The sequence below is a fragment of the Lineus longissimus genome, chromosome 3 (genome assembly GCF_910592395.1).
Source record: "Lineus longissimus chromosome 3, tnLinLong1.2, whole genome shotgun sequence".
NCBI lineage: Eukaryota > Metazoa > Nemertea > Pilidiophora > Heteronemertea > Lineidae > Lineus > Lineus longissimus.
The window spans coordinates 25,852,624-25,870,234 of NC_088310.1; the positions used below are offsets into that span (position 1 = coordinate 25,852,624).

Sequence of the window (17,611 nt, forward strand, 5' to 3'; positions counted from 1 at the left end):
AGCCACTCTCATGAGGAGAATAGAGACAAAACATGACAAAGACTTATATCATTCACTAGAACCATTTTATTATCAATCGCTCTTAGTTGCTACGATAACGAACGTGTAGTTACATGTACATGATTACGCAATACCAGAATATCTATGTACAGTGTATAAGACAGTGCAATCAGCTTTATCCATAATCAAAAATCTTGAGTATGACATACTCAACAACACCAAGAGGAAATAACGTTATTTTCTCTTGACAACACTGAATAAGTTCTACAGAAAAACCTGTCTTATAGAAGCCATGCAGATGACATCACTACAGCAAGGACACCTTTTGGATGTCAAATTTACATCACTCACCCACTTGGCTAACTTTGTGTGATGTCCTATATAGCCATCCTAATGACGTAATTGCATGACCTCTATTCCGAAGGTCAGGAAACCTTTATCGTGGCATCAAGTGACTGGTGACGGTACTTGCAAGAACAATTCTTTTCTTAAACTTGCTCAGGATTTCACCACTGGTTGTGCTACATAGTTATACAAAGTTATTAGGACATTCAAAATCCACCTGTTTAGGAAATTATTTTATAGAAAAACAGAATTTAATGCCACATTTTCAGAACCAATGGATACCATCATAAAAGTATATATGTACATGTACAACGAATGTATATCTCAAAATCTTTCCTGACAGAATATGAAGGATAAAACGTTCCTAAAATCTGTGTTTTTGGGGAGATGGTAAAAAGGTGGATACCAAAGACGTGCCAATTTCAAACAAATATCACTCAGTGTTGTTAACTGAAAAACATCTATAACAAATTTTGAGAATTTTAACTTTCACGTTTACTTCTTTTAACCTATTCACAGTCCCCATTCAAACCTTAAAGGGGTTTCTTCATACAGGATAACCAGCATATGTGATTGTGAAAAGTGTTAGTTATTGCATGAACGATATTGTGAACAAATTAAATACTATGTAGATGGTATTTAGCCAGTTTTGCATCGCCTGTTTCACACAGGCCTATTACACATAATATAGGCCTTTCGTTCAAACGCCCTTTGACTAGCGTTGACACAGTTATTTTGTGTTTAAATGGGAACCGTGCTACCTTCTGAGGCTTGATGAAAATAAACATTGCACAACATGAATGTTCAATACACCCACTTCAAGACTGTCACTATTTCACAGAAATCATACATGCAGACCCCATGAGGGTGTAGTGTTACATTAGGCTCTCTCTCAGAATGTTAGCATAAGCTATCACCCTCCACTGAATTGTCAACAGAAAGTTTTCTGCAGAGCTTCTTGGACTGATTGTAAAGCACCCTATTAAGCCATTTACAACTAACTCGATCACATCTACATTCATAGATTGACTACGGCAGTAAAATGGCCAAAAATTGCCATGAAGTGGAGACAAGGTCATAACAATCCTGACCTATTCTAAAATGGCTTTGCAACATTTTCTCAGTGATGACTTAATTAGGAGCACCAGGCAGGTAACAGGTGTTAGTTGTAACCAACCAATGAACAGTGTCTTTCAGGAATTTGAACCATTGCATCCTAAACCCTGTCGCTTTGGTCTCTGGTAAGCCATGATTGGTACCTTGATGCCGCTGCTGTCTGGACCTAATCCATTACCAGGGTTCCATCCCATGTTCTGCAGCATCTTATTTCCAATGTTCGAATCTGGAATGGGATCCGCTCCGTCACCAACAAAGCCTGAAAGAGGAGAAGTCTGTTCGGTTAATCATGCCACTCTTCCCCAAGCATTCATCTAAGATTTTAGCTTGGCTAGGCCCATGTTATAGCAGAGGATATGATTTTGAAGATTAAACTGCGATATTGTACTCGCATCAGATTAGAACACTTTGTGACGGCACTTGTAGGCGTGGCACAAGTAGTTGACCATGCTACAAGATTCAGCAGAAACAAACAAGCTATCATCAAATACTCTCTCACCTTCAGCATATGGTGGTGTTTTTCGGAGACGTTTATACTCTGCAGAATGACACGAAGATGCATGTTTCTTGCTCGCATCCTTCCATTGTTCCTGCTCCTGGATGTAACGAGACACAGTATAACCTGGAGTCTTCCCAGTCAGTCGACGTCTCCCACAGCGAATCTCTCGCCCACGCTGGAACAAAAAGATATAGACTTCTAATAGAAAAAGACCAAGCTGGAGTTGGTTGGAATGTGTACTGTATGCCACCTGGGGCACTCCCAAGGACAGCTGACAGTTGAGCCAACCTGGTGGAGTACGATAGATAGAGATGAAGCAGCTTGGTCAAACCTGAGGAAAAATTACAGAGACTTTACAGGACTAGATTACTAACTTTCCCGAATCAGTACTGGCATTGGCTCCATCCAAACAGAAATGCATGGAAAGCCTCCATCTGTCAAATGAGGTATAAAGAGCCCAAAAATTAACTTCATGAATCAGTATTTAGCACAGAATAACTGAGGCGTTACTAACCATATCCATAAATCTACTCAGCCTTGCTTTGAAGTTTCTTTGTGATGATTTACTCATGTGTTCAAATGAACCTGACAGGATTCGATCAAAGTTGGGGTCCATTGGTTCATCCTGAGTATTAGTGTCACTCTGTTCCCACCAGGGGATGATACCCGGGATACCACACGCTGGACCACTTTCCAGGAAGAAATCACTTTGCTCATCATCGGCTGCAAGACCAAGATTTATGCATTCATTGGCGAGGAATTACAGAACAGTACATGTAATAGAGGACAATTCTATTTTGAAGTTCTTATTGCCTGTTAATACTTGTTAATATTTGCATGCATTAAGTGTCAAAGATAAAAACTTCTATGGCGGACACTGCCAAATTAGTTCACTAGAACTTAGATCAGACCTAACCAAATAAACACAAACAGTTTCATCTATGCCTACCTTCCCGTCCCACCTCATCGTTGGTAAAGATACCAGCATCACTTTCACTGCTACTCAATGAACTACTGCTCCTGAAAAAAAGAAATTTACACCAACCATCACATCCGTGCTACTGGAACACGGAACTTACATTGTAAATAAAACACAGTCAATGTGGCATCGGGCAATTAATTTGGCAGTAATGAGGTAAAGTATGAGACCATTTCTAAAAGACAAAGTATCAGCCCAACATGTTGTTCACTTTCAACTCAAGAGTAGACTTCAGAGGCCAACCAAAAAGGAGATTACAGAACGGACAAGGACAACAAAAGAACAACTTACGGCGAGCACATGGCAGCACAGGCATTCTCTTGGTCATTATCAAAGCTATTTCCACAGAGCTTCATTGTTCGTTTTCTTTTGCCAACAGGGCAACGAGCTACAGTCTCCTCCAAAGAATCATCCTCCATCTTTTCAACTGAGTCCACCTCACTATTGGTATTATTCTCATTGGTCAAGTTACACAACTGGCTCATTTCTCCTGTCTTTGACTTCCGTTGACGTCTCATAGACTTGAATGCCTCTGGTAGTTCCATTTCAACAGACCCAGATGGCTTTGGGTCAACAGCCATCCGTTTGAAGCGCCGTCTCCTCCTATGTGGGCGCAAAGGCGAGAAGTTCTCGGTCACGGAATCAGATTCAACCATGGCCATCATATTGGCAGTCTCTGAATCCTGTAGAGCTGTCATTCGATGCGTTCGAGTGAATTCATCTGAATCACTCTGATGAGCAACAACATTCTCTAAGTAATCTTTGAGCGCTTCATCTAAACTGCTCTCTGAAGCTTCGCTAATCATGCCATACTCCAAAACAGCGCTCTGCAGGGAACGTCTTTTCTTTCCACGTTTCTTCTTCTGCATTTTACGGGAGTTCATGTAAGCCGCGCACACACTTTCACTGCTCTTAGTCTTTTGTTGTTTCGAGCTTTCTTCCAACGCTGTACTCAAGTCATGTACAAGCTCGTCCATTTTGATAAAATCAAAAGGTGTAAAAACACGCAATTTCTTGAAATCATTCACAATGGTACCTTCCATGCCTGAAGAAAAAGAAGAAATTCAATAGCTTTCTCCCACTCCCACTTATGCATATCAACCGCAGAAAAACATTTTTTTGCAGTTAATATAACTTATACAGTTATTGAGTTTTATTGAGTTATTGATTGACTTTTTTTGTATTTCAACCCTGAAAGTGAAATAATGACTGATCTTATGTTTACCAAATTTTCCAGACAACACAGGATTTCATCCTGTATTACATCAATGTTCAGAAAGTTCTAATGATTGGAAAATCATGTTGAATTTGGGGTGATATTTTGAGAATTTCATGAAAATCTGACAAAATCGTGCAGCAAGTCCACCATTTTGTTTGTGTGGGATCACGTGTCGAATTTACCTGACGAGCAGATTTTCGACTACAGATAAATGCAACTAACTTGCAAATTATTGCTTGAAAACGATGAAGCTTGCGACTAAAATAATAAATTTTATTGTGCGATGAATCATAGTTGTCAACTTTGTCTAAATTAGCAAGAAACACGTTTTGTAAAATATAACAGGAGTGTCACTTTTGGCCGCTAGATGTCAGTATCGTAGGGTGGCAATTTTAGAAATTTTATATTTTGCCTGTCTCTTTAGTCTTTAACAATGACCTGTAAAACAGTAGGTTGAATGAATATTAAGCCTGGCTCTACAATGTCAATGACTTATTTCGATTTTACACCTGGTCCTATTTACTATTGACAGTTCTCTAGTTCATAGTGGAGACATAGTCACAACCAAGTCCTGACTTAGTCACAATCAAGTCCTGACTCAGTGGAGGAGACACAGCACAATGTGACAAGGGTCATAATTTTTGTTGATTAAAATTTGAATTCTTTTTTCAGCAACCTGTATCCATCCCATATGAAAAGAAAGAAATCCAGGGATATGTCACAACTGTTTCAAACCCGGTAACTGGTATCATTCTAACTCATGGAGCTGGAGGAGACGCCAATTCAGCTAACCTCGACATTCTGGCAGATCATCTTGCTGATAAGGGATTCCTGGTGCTGAGGTTCACTTGTAAAGGATTGAATATCAGATACCGGGTCAAAGTCTTCAAGGCTGTCTTGGTATGTAGAAATATCTGCTCCACAACTAGACATCTTGTCAAGGCTTTCTCGGCTCTGCTCATTCGGTATTCGAATTTCTACCTCTAGAACTCCAACCTCTATTAGCATTAATCCACTGGTGAGTGTGACAACATTAGAGACCTACCAACCATTAGTCTATAGGAAGAGGAGCTTGAAGCGATTGTCCAGAGAACACAATGGGAACACCCACATTGGTCCAAAAAGGTTCTTGCCATTATATGCATTTGGTTGAACAATAATTGTCTGGTTTCTTTACAGGAATGGTTTAGAAAAGCATATCCACTTACTAGCTGCTTTTTGGCAGGTAAGATCAGTCTTTTTTACAACCACCTTTTCCAATAGACTAATGGTTGGTAGACTGGGTCTGTTGTCACAAATAACCTGTGGACAGATGTCTGATGTCACAACCGCATGTGGTCTCTTGGTAGGTTAACTTAGACTTGTCACAACCATCTGTAGACGTCTGTCAGATTAGCTGTCTGATAGCACAACAATCACCTATGGACTTATGGTTGGATAACTCAGTCCATATTGTCACAACCACCTATGGCGGAAGGGTAGATTAGCTGTCAGTTGTCACAACCAGCTGCAGACCAGTGGCAGGTCACATAAAAGGTTACCTGTCTGATTTTACACACCACTTGTAAAAATACTTGCAATTTTCAAACAAATTTACATTTACAGGTCGCTCCATGGGATCCCGTGCTGCAGTGATAACAGCAAATGAAACAATTGGGGACACATTCATTCAAGGAGTCATCTGCTTGGCGTATCCTCTACAGAAATCACAGAATGATGTCAGCAAAGACCGAGAACAACCACTAAGGGATCTAGGCTGCCCAGCCTTATTAATAAGTGGTTCGCTAGATGACATGATGTCACAAACCAGAATCAAAGACATCAGCAGAGACAATGATAAATTGGAGATATTTTGGGTTGATGGAGCAGGTCACTCTTTGAAAAAGAGAAAAAACGATATGTCATCAGTGACTTTAGTGAACGAGACAATGTCAGCTTGGTGTAAGAAGATCACAGGGGCAAAACCAGAAAACAGCGTGTCAGTGGATAATGGAATTACCAAAGGCAAACTTAAAATTTCAGTCGAGGTTTTGCCTGGCAAACAGAAAAGGAAATTTGATTCTCTTGCAGACAGGAAAGTACAGAGGAAAAGAAAAAGATGATTCGAGTTTTCTAACACGTTTGGTGTCCAGGATACCATTGTGATGTACTTGGCTACAGCACCACAATGACTTGGTCATCAAATCTTGGACTTGGACCAAAACCCTATCAAACACTGCCAACAGCCTTCATTCACAAGGTTCAAAATTAGTTAATCAATAATGTATTTGTTCAATCTTGAAATGTCTTCCAGCATTATCTCCAGAAAATCCTGTACGTCCACAAAATGTTAAAGAATTAAGATGTCAAATATATTTGTTCATTTTTCTATAGAAATGCTTTATTATTTTGTTCAATATACCAGTACATGGATAACATGATTTTCATGTGTTACACTTTGACGTCTTTTACAACAGCTGGAATAATCGCATGAAATATCAATCTGGAATGCTGTATAAAGAGTTATTCAGATGCCAAGGTCGACGAATAAATTGTCCAAAAATTGTTACCAGGATACCCCCAGTCCCCTCTCTATGCTCAACATGGCAAGTTGAAAAACTAATACAATTTGATTTGTCGTTCATTTTCGACCAGATTAGAAACATATTCGATTATGCACACCATGCTTCCCCTGGCACTAATGTAACAGCAACAGGCCTAATGGAAACGCACAATAGACTTGCTGAAACCTTTGTGGCCAGTGAAATTGAGGGGCAAATGCAACCAAACGAAATGTCTTGAAACCCTCTAAGCCTGTCCTAATTTCTGGTGAGCCCGCAACAGGCATATTAATTCGAATCACAACACTGTTTACTTATACACAGGTGCACAAAGATAACTTCTCACTCCCAATGCCTGTGATAGACAACACAGGTGCATGAAGACGCACACTCAAATGCCTGTGAACAGAAATGGCATCTTATAATTCAATCACCATAGCATACAGATGTCCCTGAATGAATGTTACGTATATTGTTAGTACAGGTATAGAAAACATTGCATCAACATAACAAACCGAGGGGTCTGCTTACATGTTTTACATGTAAAATCCTCATTTTATTTAAATGTTTTGCTTAATTTCAGTACTTTTCACGGTCAAAACCAAATATCTTCATCAAACTTTTTTACAATCATGCACGATACAAGAAAATGGGCTTTGTGCTAAGAACTGTTTCAGAGGGTTACTGGATCCGCAACTATATTTTTTTCAGGCTTTTTACAGTTTATTACAATATGCAGGTATAAAAGATCGCTGATACAATTTAAATGGTCAGTGTTCCATACCACATTTTGAACCCTACTTTAAATGAAATCTTTCAGCACTCCCAGATGAAATTTTCAAAATATTTTGTTACAAAACTGCTCCAGGTCACACTGACCCCGATATCAACTTCCCTAAACATAGCTTTGTTGAGCAGATATCTCTTTCACTAAACATAGATCTGTTTAGCAGCAAGACTGTCAGCAAAGGGGGCTACTAATTGGCTGGTGGCAAAGTTGAATATGAGTCCAAACGTGATGGATATCGGCAGGGCTGGGAGCGCCTTCCTAAAAATTGCCAGCAGTAATAGCGTGAAACAAAGACCCTGCAAAGTAAAGGAAGATATAATTAACTTACTTAATTGCACTGGCGACTACATTGTGACTGGCATAACACCTTGGCCAATCTCCACTTAAGCATTTTACAATTTGAGGGATCATACAATAGTCCGAGTGTATAATTGTTGATATAAACACAAACGATGCCTGTGACCAGAGCTTGGCCTTAAAACAACTATTAGAAATATCACCAATTCAGACCTGATTTGCTTGCAATGAACTCGCCCACTCGATGATGATTCCTGACCAGCCAACCCAAAAATGGCAGCGGTCAACAGGCAACAGTCTGGGACTGAGTGACAAGGGGATCACCACAAAAATCAAATGCTAAAGAAGCCAGTGATACAAACTACTCACAATCAAAATGGCTACGAAGCAAGCTATTGTTGTATTCCAATCTCCATATGATGAGGCTTTGCCAACAAGAACACTGTAGAAAATGAAATCTCCCAGGCCAAGTTTTACACCCCCTGAAAACAAGTTAACAACATTGAGAAATTTGCGCAGCATGTGTAATGATAATTTCAATAATGCCATACTACTTTCTTCCCATGAAATGACATATTGTACAGCAGTTAAATTTAAATTGTGCCAGATTCAGATCACTCAAATAATACCATTGATAACAGAATCTCGTTGCATGGCATAAAGTACACTGACCAAATTCCAGAAAGTTTGCAAAATAAAGGGTGCCACAATTTTTAAATGGGCCTTGAGCAATCTTTTTTTGGAGCTAATTCTGTTGAGAGTGTACTTACTCTCTTCCTGCTCCTCAGGTGCACTCTGACTCGTCGTCTGACTTGACATCGTGTTTCCCACTTCAATCTCCTGATCATTGGATGACGACCGTGACGCTGTGCTCGTATCGCCAAGAGCCGCTATGGCCGACCTCCCTCGCACCGAGTCGATGCTGCGGGTAATATCGCGGCTGTTCGCGCCGTCTCCTCCCTGCCAATCATTGAAGCCACCATCATCCATCGAGTCGTTCTGCAGGTGATCAGGATTGACTGAGCCTTGTGCTTCATCTGGGGTATCTACAGGGGTCAGAGCATCTGTGGGTCAAAGAACTTCTGATATACTTCTGATATTGTGATGGGGCAGCACAAAGCTGAACAAACTCAGACTTCTAGTCTCTGAGAAACCGCACCCACTATCTTGCAGTTAAGGTGTACCTAATGTTCAGGTCAAGGGAGAGGCTACCTGGCCTAGTGGAGAAAAACTGACCTTTAGGCTATGGAGCGACAAGGGGATCTGATTAAGACAGTTTGTGACCATCACAGGGCTAAAGACGTGACTGAATAGCGATCAACTGGACATCAAATGAAGACGACTAGGAGAGCAGACTAAAGATGGATGTTACAACACCTACCATTACTTCCTTCTCCTTGCTTCTTATTCTTCTTTTTGTTCTTCTTCTTCTTCTTTTTCTTACTGTCATCGCTGTCAGCCATTGTTATGCTGTAGAGGACAGTGGCTGAAATATACAAATGTCTGAAGTTAGTCCAATGAAGTTAAAGGGAAACTACAGGCAGGAGCCTCCTGTCCTCCTGGTATTATTCAACAAGGAAATATCACAAATTTGTCTTTTATTCTTAAACAAACTGATGTAGAACAATGAAGTTTTCACTCAATAGTCTCATAAAACAGAAAGCCATTTTTGGACACAAGGTCATGGATTGCAGAGACAGCAGGTTAGATTCAGGAACACAATGCTAATAACTCACAAGAATAGATCAAAGCTGGAAAGATGGGTTCGTTCCTCTCCTGCGCTGTCTCGACCAGCATCCTCAATGGACCCTTGGGACAAAGAACAGCCACCAGATCTGAAACAGAGGCAGAAATTTTAGAATAAGGCTGAAATGATAACACATCCATATGCAGCCGAACCAATACCAAATTACCTGACATTCTCTTATGCTCTCTGAAGCTAGCTGGTTACATAATCACATCAACTGCAGGGGTACGAAAAAAGATGAATAAAGGCTTTTACTGAAAACTCCATGTACATACATTCATGTACATTCAAAGTAAAAGCATTTACCCTCTCTATTCATATATTTATCATAAGTTCATCGGACAGGCCTGATGGAGTGGTGCAGAGCCCGAGATCTGACAAACTAACTTACCCCAAATAGAGATAATGGCCAATACAACCCATGTGGTCCAGTCAGGGAGATACTTGATGAAGATAAGTGCCATAAGGGCGCTGACCATGATCAGATATGCTTGCTGCAGCATGAGGGGTCCCTTCCAGTGGATACAAATCATGCCGACAATTCCAAAGTTCCACATCAAGAGTGTCAGGGTGATGTAATCCATGGGTACGTTATACGCTCGAAGAACTTCCCTGAAAAAAGGATGAGTTTGATCATTTGTTCGAGCTTTGGTTGCGTCTGACATTGTCATCGACATTCGCTGAAGAGGTTTTCTGCTTTACAATTTGATTTATTGACTACAATGTTTCAGTTTCCACCTTTAGCAGAAGATAGCGTTCCGTTTAATGTTGAAGCCTTTAGATCAGGGATAACCTGCTGGAAGAGGGTGTTTGGCCCATGTCCACCGACGAGGTTCAGCTGAGAAGGTCATGATTGATACTCACCCCAGGTAGATATAAGAGAAGAGGAACAACAGCATCAGGGAGGAGACAATCAACCAACCGTGGATGAACTGAAAATAACGAAGATGTCGAAGTTGAATAATATGCTCTACTTCTCATTTTTGATATGTTTGTCCCAGTTAAACTGGGACACCAACTGGGACACCAGGTTCAAACAAAATTGTGTTCTACTCAGTCATGTCAGTATGGCCAAAAACAAGGGACGAAAGTATTTAGTTGTGACGGACTCTGAACCTTACCTTGTAGCACCTGTATTTGTACAAAAGGATGAGAAATATTGTCATGACGACAATAGCTCCCAATAAGATCATGGCATTTGCGATAGACATCCACGCTTTGGTACCAATGTCGTCCGTGTCTTCATGGAATGGTGTGTAAACGCTGAAAGTAAAACCAGCAAGGATTAGCAATCAACTTTAAAATAGCTTGAAAATATTGTTATTTTAGAGCTTCTGTGGTAGTGACGTTACGTGGCAAAACTGCCGACTCCATGTGTCTTTGAAGTTCAGTCAGGTCACCCATAGAGTCAATTATCTATAAATATGTGAATTTGCCTGGTCTGTCAGTTAAGAAAACAATCTAAGAATCTGCCTGAAGCTACTTACAGGTAGTAGCCGCCATTTGTAGTGTAGAATGTCACTGAGCTTATCGTTGTCACGACAACCAGCATACACAATGTGACGGGGACGAAGAGCATGATGACATGTTTTGCACCGTATAACAGCGTGTCCTCAGACTCATCATCTGACTCACTCCCGCCCGTACTCGCCCGCTCACCGGTGGCGTTAGCGTTAGCATTGTTGCCTCGTGTTGATCGATCATTCTGGAAATAAATCAGACTTCAGTTATAACACTTTCATTATTTTCATCAAAAGTGGGAAATAACATTCTATTCTACTGACTGTTTGTGCATCTATAGGTACTACATTGCCCTCTCTAAGTGAAAACTATAGTTATCATAAGTGCTGGCTTGACATCACGACACTCTCCTTGAACATAAGTGCTGTGAAGAAACAAATCATTGAATTCAACCAAATTCTGAGGATGAGAATCCAACACGTTCCTCTCAAATTGAGTTCCCTTTGCACAAAAGGACACTTACATGCCAACGCTGTATCAAAATGTATTGTTACGGCAATTTCATTGCAGATTCAACATTCATTACCATTATACAGAGGATTAATATCATACTCTTACTTCCACAAGATTTGTGTACTTCTAAACCTAGTGAATTAAATGGACTAGAAAGTGTGGCAATCACAAAATAGGATTGAAAGTGTAAAGATTATTATCAAAAATACATGTATACAAGGCAAGACTATTAAACTATCTTTTTGCTATTGACACAATGAAAGACTGTTTCTCAGACCTTCAACATCAGTTTTGCACCAATTTCACACAGAATATTTAGAAATACCAGTATGCAGTAAAAGGGACAAAGAAGACCAAATTCGTACCAGCTCCAGAATAAGGACTCCATATTGGTCTCCCCTCGCACTTCGGAAGCGTTTATGTTCAGCAAAGTTAGTGTCGCTTAGAAGGGTCGTGTATTCCTCAATCGGGGTCAGAAGCCCCTCCGTACTGGCAGTCTCGTCAACTGTGCAGTTCATTTTGACAGTCAAGGTATCTTTTTATTGATCTACTCTACAGTGTTGTCGGCGAAAATCACTACCCCATTGTTACTTCATCGAGCATTATTATAGCCCTCCAAGGTTGTTTTTCAAAGGAGTATGTGCATCTGAGTTGAAGTATGACCCCCAAGTTTCATCGCACAACAGGCATGTGACCTAAGTTCCACTGTAAACCCTCTTGAAAACAAATCAGATGTGTTATCATTGTTCAACATAAAACCACAAGACAATATCTGATGGCTGTTGATACAGCATCAATCACAGATGGTAAACAATGGACCAGATATTGCATCTGACTCTGACCAAGATCAACAATTTGAATAAAACATTACTTTGAGGTCTCGGGCATTGGTGGTAGCTTATCTGAGAAGGAAATGGGATAGGCAGAAAACTGAGAGCAGGATTAAAGGATAACCACCACAACTTCAGGAAAATTTGGGACAAGCAGTGGATTGTGTCCGGAGCAGGAATAAGGGATAACCACCATGAGTTCAGCAGAATTTGTGACAAGCAGTGGATTGTGTCCGGATTTTGGCAAGAATTGCCTATTGTGAATCAGGACGACAGGACCAATACCGGATTACCCCCCTCTCTTGCTTTATCTCTGGTTGCAGCAGAATGTCCCAGAGATGTTGGGAGAATTAACTTTCGTGCCACTCCCTCCCTCTACAATACCACAGACAGATCATTCTCAACTATCCCAGGAACTCAAAGATGCAAGCTCTGTCATGCTCATCCCACAGAACGCATATATATGATCGCTGGTGATGTTCTTTTTTGATGATAAACCACGACAGGCTGATAAAGCACAATGCCGGCACTCTCCCCAGAGACTATCATTATTGATATTCTGGACAAGCAAACTGCTTTAGTGCTAATAAAGCCGCTAATAGCATCTTCACATGAATAACCGTAGCAGCTACATGTAAGTCTGGGGTCTGATACAGAATACAGAATAAAACACTGAATCTATTAACACCATGTTCACAAAGAATTGGTAAATTCAGGCAGCATTTCGTCATCAAAGATTTAGGGTGTTGCCAATAGGCCATACAGGCAGACTGGTCGACAGGTGGTAACTGGACATACCAGACAAACTAAGGGAAAGAGTGGATTGAAGACATCCCCTGACAGGATGAGGAAAATGAGAGGGGGCAGAGAAAACCGGACAGTGTCTCAACAACCGAGACCACACTTGAATCCTCATGCCATGAGGAATGTCTGGGATGATATCCAATTGCTAAGAATGTTATAGCCACACTATAAAGTATAATCCATTATCCGCTCAGTTGCCATATTACCAATGTGATAGAAGAAAGATTACTCGTTCCCACAGATCAATCAAGATGACCAAAATATTCAATAATCCACAGCCGCTCAGCAGTAACTAATGAGTTGACGAAGATGATCATTCTGAGCAACAGTCAGACACCAGCTCAATTATATGCCACAAATGTGTGACATACATGTATAAACACAGCCACATGTTACAGCTAGCGATACCAGCATCACGCTAGTAGCAAGCTCAATCACCATACTTGGGCTAGCAGTTGACTCCCACACACAGACATGAGTCACCAATTCAAATATTCGCCGACAGTGAATGTGATTATGAGCAATCAACCAATAGCAGCGTTGGGTTGGGTGTGTCAACATGATAAAAGACAAGGTCAAGGTGCACAAACTAACCAATTTGCAACTAACATTACTTTGTTCTTATTCTTCCCTTTTTCCCATACATGTATGATGTACATACTTAGATGCAGAATGAATGAAAAAGTACAGGTCTCATTCAGGTGCTGAACAATCACAGTTCATTTTTAAAAAACTGTAAAATTAGAAGCTAGCATAGGTTCATACTGCTGGAAAACCCATTGGCTGAGTATATGTAACTCTGGAGTTGTGGTGAAACTTCCACAAGCACAGCCAAGTGAGAAGCAGTTAAGCCAAGCAACCAAAATGCATGGTCTCCATGAGCGGCATGCACCAGATGTCCGAGATCTAGCTTTACCTATGGATTTGCTTAAAATGTGACATCATCACCTGCCATGCTGGACAGACAGATAAAAGAAAGCAAGCCCAATGCATGAAATGACAATGACAGCATTTGATACGACAAATCATTGTTCTGCACTCCTACATGGCTGACCATGAAAACGCTCGGGTTTCAATTCAAAGTATCTAAAGGTGCTCAAGGTTTCAATTCAAAGTACATGTATTTGTATACTGCCTGAAAGTGAAACAGTGTCGTGAAAGCTCTCTCTGTCTCAGAGCTTTACAGTGTGGCACCACAACCCAATGGCAATGGAAGTACATGTGTAGATGACAATGGATGAAGCAATGATTCAGTGTTTCTTCTAGACATGCTAGATGAAGATAGAAGGGCCCGGTACCTTGCTCCTCTAATGGTGCTCCCTGCCTTTTTTCCGAACAGCTAATGCATGTTCTATTATACAATGTAAGAGGGGTGGTAGCCCTGCCTTTTTTCTCAGTTATTCCTGCTCTTTTCTTTACTTATTTCCAAAATCCCTTCTCTTCAAATTTCTGGAAGAAACACTATAATGACTGATTTTTATGACAGGACCTTGGACTGAGGAGGCATATTCACCTTTACATGTGCACAAACCAAATCTGATCACCTAGCCACAAGACATGGTGCAAAAAAACCAAGGCAGGCACCCTTGTTTACATCAGAATTGTACGCATTACAACAAGAGAGAAGAGCTGGGCTGACATGCATCACAACAAGATAGTCAAGATAAATTCTTTAAAAATTCCAACTTGGTGGCAAGATTGACAAATTGTCACTTGATTTAAGTATAATCCTGATTATTTTTGAAATACCAAGAACTCCGTCATGAAAACGTACATGTAACCTTCGGATGTAAACTGAGGGTGGCTAAACTTAAAAACACCTTCAAGTACTTATACCTCCGGAACAAAGTCAATATCAACATGTTCAAGATTTTGCATGGAAGAAGATATCTGGAACAGGGGAAGTTAACAAAGACTTGAATCACATGTGATCTGCAGCATAAATTGTAGGTTTTACCCCAGTCAAGTTAAAAGTTACCTGTACACTGCACTTTATTATTTCAGAAACTTTGTCAGTCCATAATATTCATGCTTTTTACTTTAAAGATCTGTTTCAGAAATTGCTCCAGTCATGCCAGTCCTCAATGAAGGTTAGGATTCACAAGACTGAGAGGAAAATATTTAGACAAGGGAAGGACAACTCACCCTGTTACTCCTGCGATTGGAACTATTCTGATTGTTGGCATTAGCTGTAGCTGAACCATCTGCTGTTCCCCTCTGGGTTTCCTCTCGGTGTCGAGGGTGTGAGGAATCGGCCTGATTTGGCCTGGAGGTCATATCACCAGCTGCGGCGCTCTGCATAATGAGTGGAGTTGTAACACCAGGATCGTCGGGTTCACTCCCACTACTGCTCTCCACCACAACTTGGTTGGGATCTATGTCACTATCCAAAGAGGTCATGAAGCCAGGATACTCTCTACAGAAAGTTCATCACAAAACAAGGAGAACGACTGCAATTGTCACAAGTTACTGTACGATGATTGCAGAAAATGTGTACACATCCCAAAATCTTATTATCCGCAAGGACTTTTTGTGAACAGAGCCAGTTCAATGCTTTCTCGGTCCAAGGCAAAGGGATTGGGTCTAGTCCTGAAACAAAACCAAGAATGTTTCTACTGGTAAGTCTGACAATTCTACATGTTGTTGATTGAGTTGACTGCCAAACTCGTCTAACCCTCTACTCAATCATTATACAATGCCTTATGTACGGAACAAACTTGATGACTGCTTGCAAATTTGCTGCTAGAGAAATGTGGCAAATGAGTGGAATTGGGAATTTTCGAGAGGCGATATCTTTTAAACTGGATCGGAGGTGGCAGTTCAAAGGCACAACGAACAAATGGAAGTATTCGACTACAGTCTGAGTCTTTTGAATGTTGCTGGCTTGGAGTGGCCTTCAACAGCTTCCTCCATCTGGTGGGAGGATACGTATGACTAGCTGACAGAACTCATCAAGACTTCAGGACAGTCACTGACATTGTCATTGGTGACATATTGTCTATTGATCTACTACGATACTTTACTAGTAAATGAAATGGCCAGGGCCATTGTGCTCACCTCATGTGGAGGAAAGATGGATAAAGAGCATGGTATTGTGTCATGTAGTGTTAGGTTTGATGTAGGTCCAAGCAATTACAATTTCCCCAAAATGGCCAATTTACAGTACATTCGACCTCTGTGACCTTGAAAAGTAGGTCAAATCAAAGAAGACCCGGGTGACACATTGAATGGTTGTTAGAATTAGATGTTAAAATTGGTGCCAATCGGGCAAGTCATTACTAGGAATAATGGCATTTTGAAGAATTTAGGATTTGGCCCCCTCCCTGGAGGCCAAACGGCAAATCAGATCACACCAAACTTCAGTACCTGAGATCACCTGACCAAGGGGTACATGTGTACTTAATTTGTGATTAATAGTCATTGCAGTTAAGAAACGTGCCATAGTTACGGCCTGACGGCGAATTTACGCCATTTGACCTCTGTGACCTTGACAAGAAGGTCAAATTAAAAACTTGTGTGACATATACTGTATGGTGGTTAGATGTACCCATGATATCAAATTGGTGGCAATCGGGCAAGAAGTTAAGGAATAATCACATTTTTAAGGTTTTTGGATTTTGCCCCCTGGTGGTCAAGTGGTGAATCATATTGGACCAAACTTTGGTCCCTGAGATCACCTGACTAAGGGGTAAATGTGTACCAAATTTGGTATCAATAGTCATTGTAGTTTAGAAACGTGCCATCGTTATCCTAACGGCTAATTTACACCATTTGACCTCTGTGACCTTGAAAAGGAGGTCAAATCAAAAACCCGGAGGATATATGATGCACCTTTGCTAGAAGTACCTACCATATTTTTTTCAAAATTTCCCGACTACTATTTTAAAGGGAGATATTGCATATTTTCACTTTTAACGTTTGGCCCCCTGGTGGCCAAACCATGAAACGAATCGGACCGAAACTTGGTCTCCCAGGTGTCATTACATAAGGGTACATGTGTACCAAGTTTCAACTCAATAGCTATAACAGTTACGAAACGTGCCCTGCTAACGGACGACGGACGACGACGACGACGACGACGACGACGACGACGACGACGGACGACGGACGCCACGGTATGGGATAAGCTCACCTCTGCTAAGACTAAGAGGTGAGCTAAAAAATGAGCCCCAAAGATTTTTCAGATTTTTCTTTCAGCTCGATTTTAGATAGAAGTAAGAGGTAGTATTTAATAGAGAACTCGTTCTTGATATGACAGGGTACAGTCGGGATGAGTATAAAATGAAAAATGTGCAGTTCAAAATCGGATTTTAATGAAATTTCCTTAAGAAATTCTTACTTTTTGATAAGATTGCCTCTTATGTCGCTTATAGAATAGACAACAACTCCGTACCCGGAAGAGTAATAATTCTGAAAAAGTATGGCATAATTTGCCCATAAACAGAGAGAACCTATATTTAAGATGTATGTG

General features: G+C 40.7%; 3 protein-coding genes across 6 annotated transcripts; 1 reads left to right on the plus strand and 2 right to left on the minus strand.

The window, feature by feature from the left end:
* Positions 1-67: 67 nt before the first annotated feature.
* LOC135484391 (G patch domain-containing protein 2-like) lies at positions 68-4,305 on the minus strand. Its single transcript, XM_064765793.1, has 6 exons — positions 4,165-4,305; positions 3,231-3,984; positions 2,910-2,980; positions 2,475-2,683; positions 1,961-2,135; positions 68-1,720 (listed from the first exon to the last, which is right to left on the minus strand). Exons 2-6 carry the CDS (start codon positions 3,980-3,982, stop codon positions 1,539-1,541), a joined length of 1,389 nt encoding a protein of 462 aa, XP_064621863.1. The 5' UTR covers positions 3,983-3,984; positions 4,165-4,305; the 3' UTR covers positions 68-1,538.
* A 240-nt stretch (positions 4,306-4,545) lies between these two features.
* Positions 4,546-6,441, plus strand: LOC135484393 (testis-expressed protein 30-like). Its single transcript, XM_064765799.1, has 4 exons — positions 4,546-4,606; positions 4,831-5,058; positions 5,338-5,383; positions 5,764-6,441. The coding sequence occupies exons 1-4, from the start codon at positions 4,592-4,594 to the stop codon at positions 6,258-6,260; spliced, it is 786 nt and encodes a 261-aa protein (XP_064621869.1). The 5' UTR covers positions 4,546-4,591; the 3' UTR covers positions 6,261-6,441.
* Positions 6,442-6,512: 71 nt separating this feature from the next.
* On the minus strand, positions 6,513-17,509 carry LOC135484392 (presenilin-2-like). Of its 4 annotated transcripts, none has more exons than XM_064765795.1 (12): positions 17,480-17,509; positions 15,286-15,729; positions 14,977-15,030; positions 11,020-11,237; positions 10,654-10,795; positions 10,397-10,464; positions 9,924-10,144; positions 9,522-9,620; positions 9,167-9,271; positions 8,556-8,831; positions 8,155-8,267; positions 6,513-7,784 (listed from the first exon to the last, which is right to left on the minus strand). In XM_064765795.1, the coding sequence occupies exons 2-12, from the start codon at positions 15,538-15,540 to the stop codon at positions 7,629-7,631; spliced, it is 1,707 nt and encodes a 568-aa protein (XP_064621865.1). In that variant the 5' UTR covers positions 15,541-15,729; positions 17,480-17,509; the 3' UTR covers positions 6,513-7,628. The 4 variants fall into 4 exon arrangements, with proteins under 4 accessions (XP_064621865.1, XP_064621864.1, XP_064621866.1 ...); XM_064765794.1 differs by having other exon boundaries at positions 8,556-8,849; XM_064765796.1 differs by lacking the exon at positions 14,977-15,030 and having other exon boundaries at positions 8,556-8,849.
* Between the last annotated feature and the right edge of the window lie 102 nt (positions 17,510-17,611).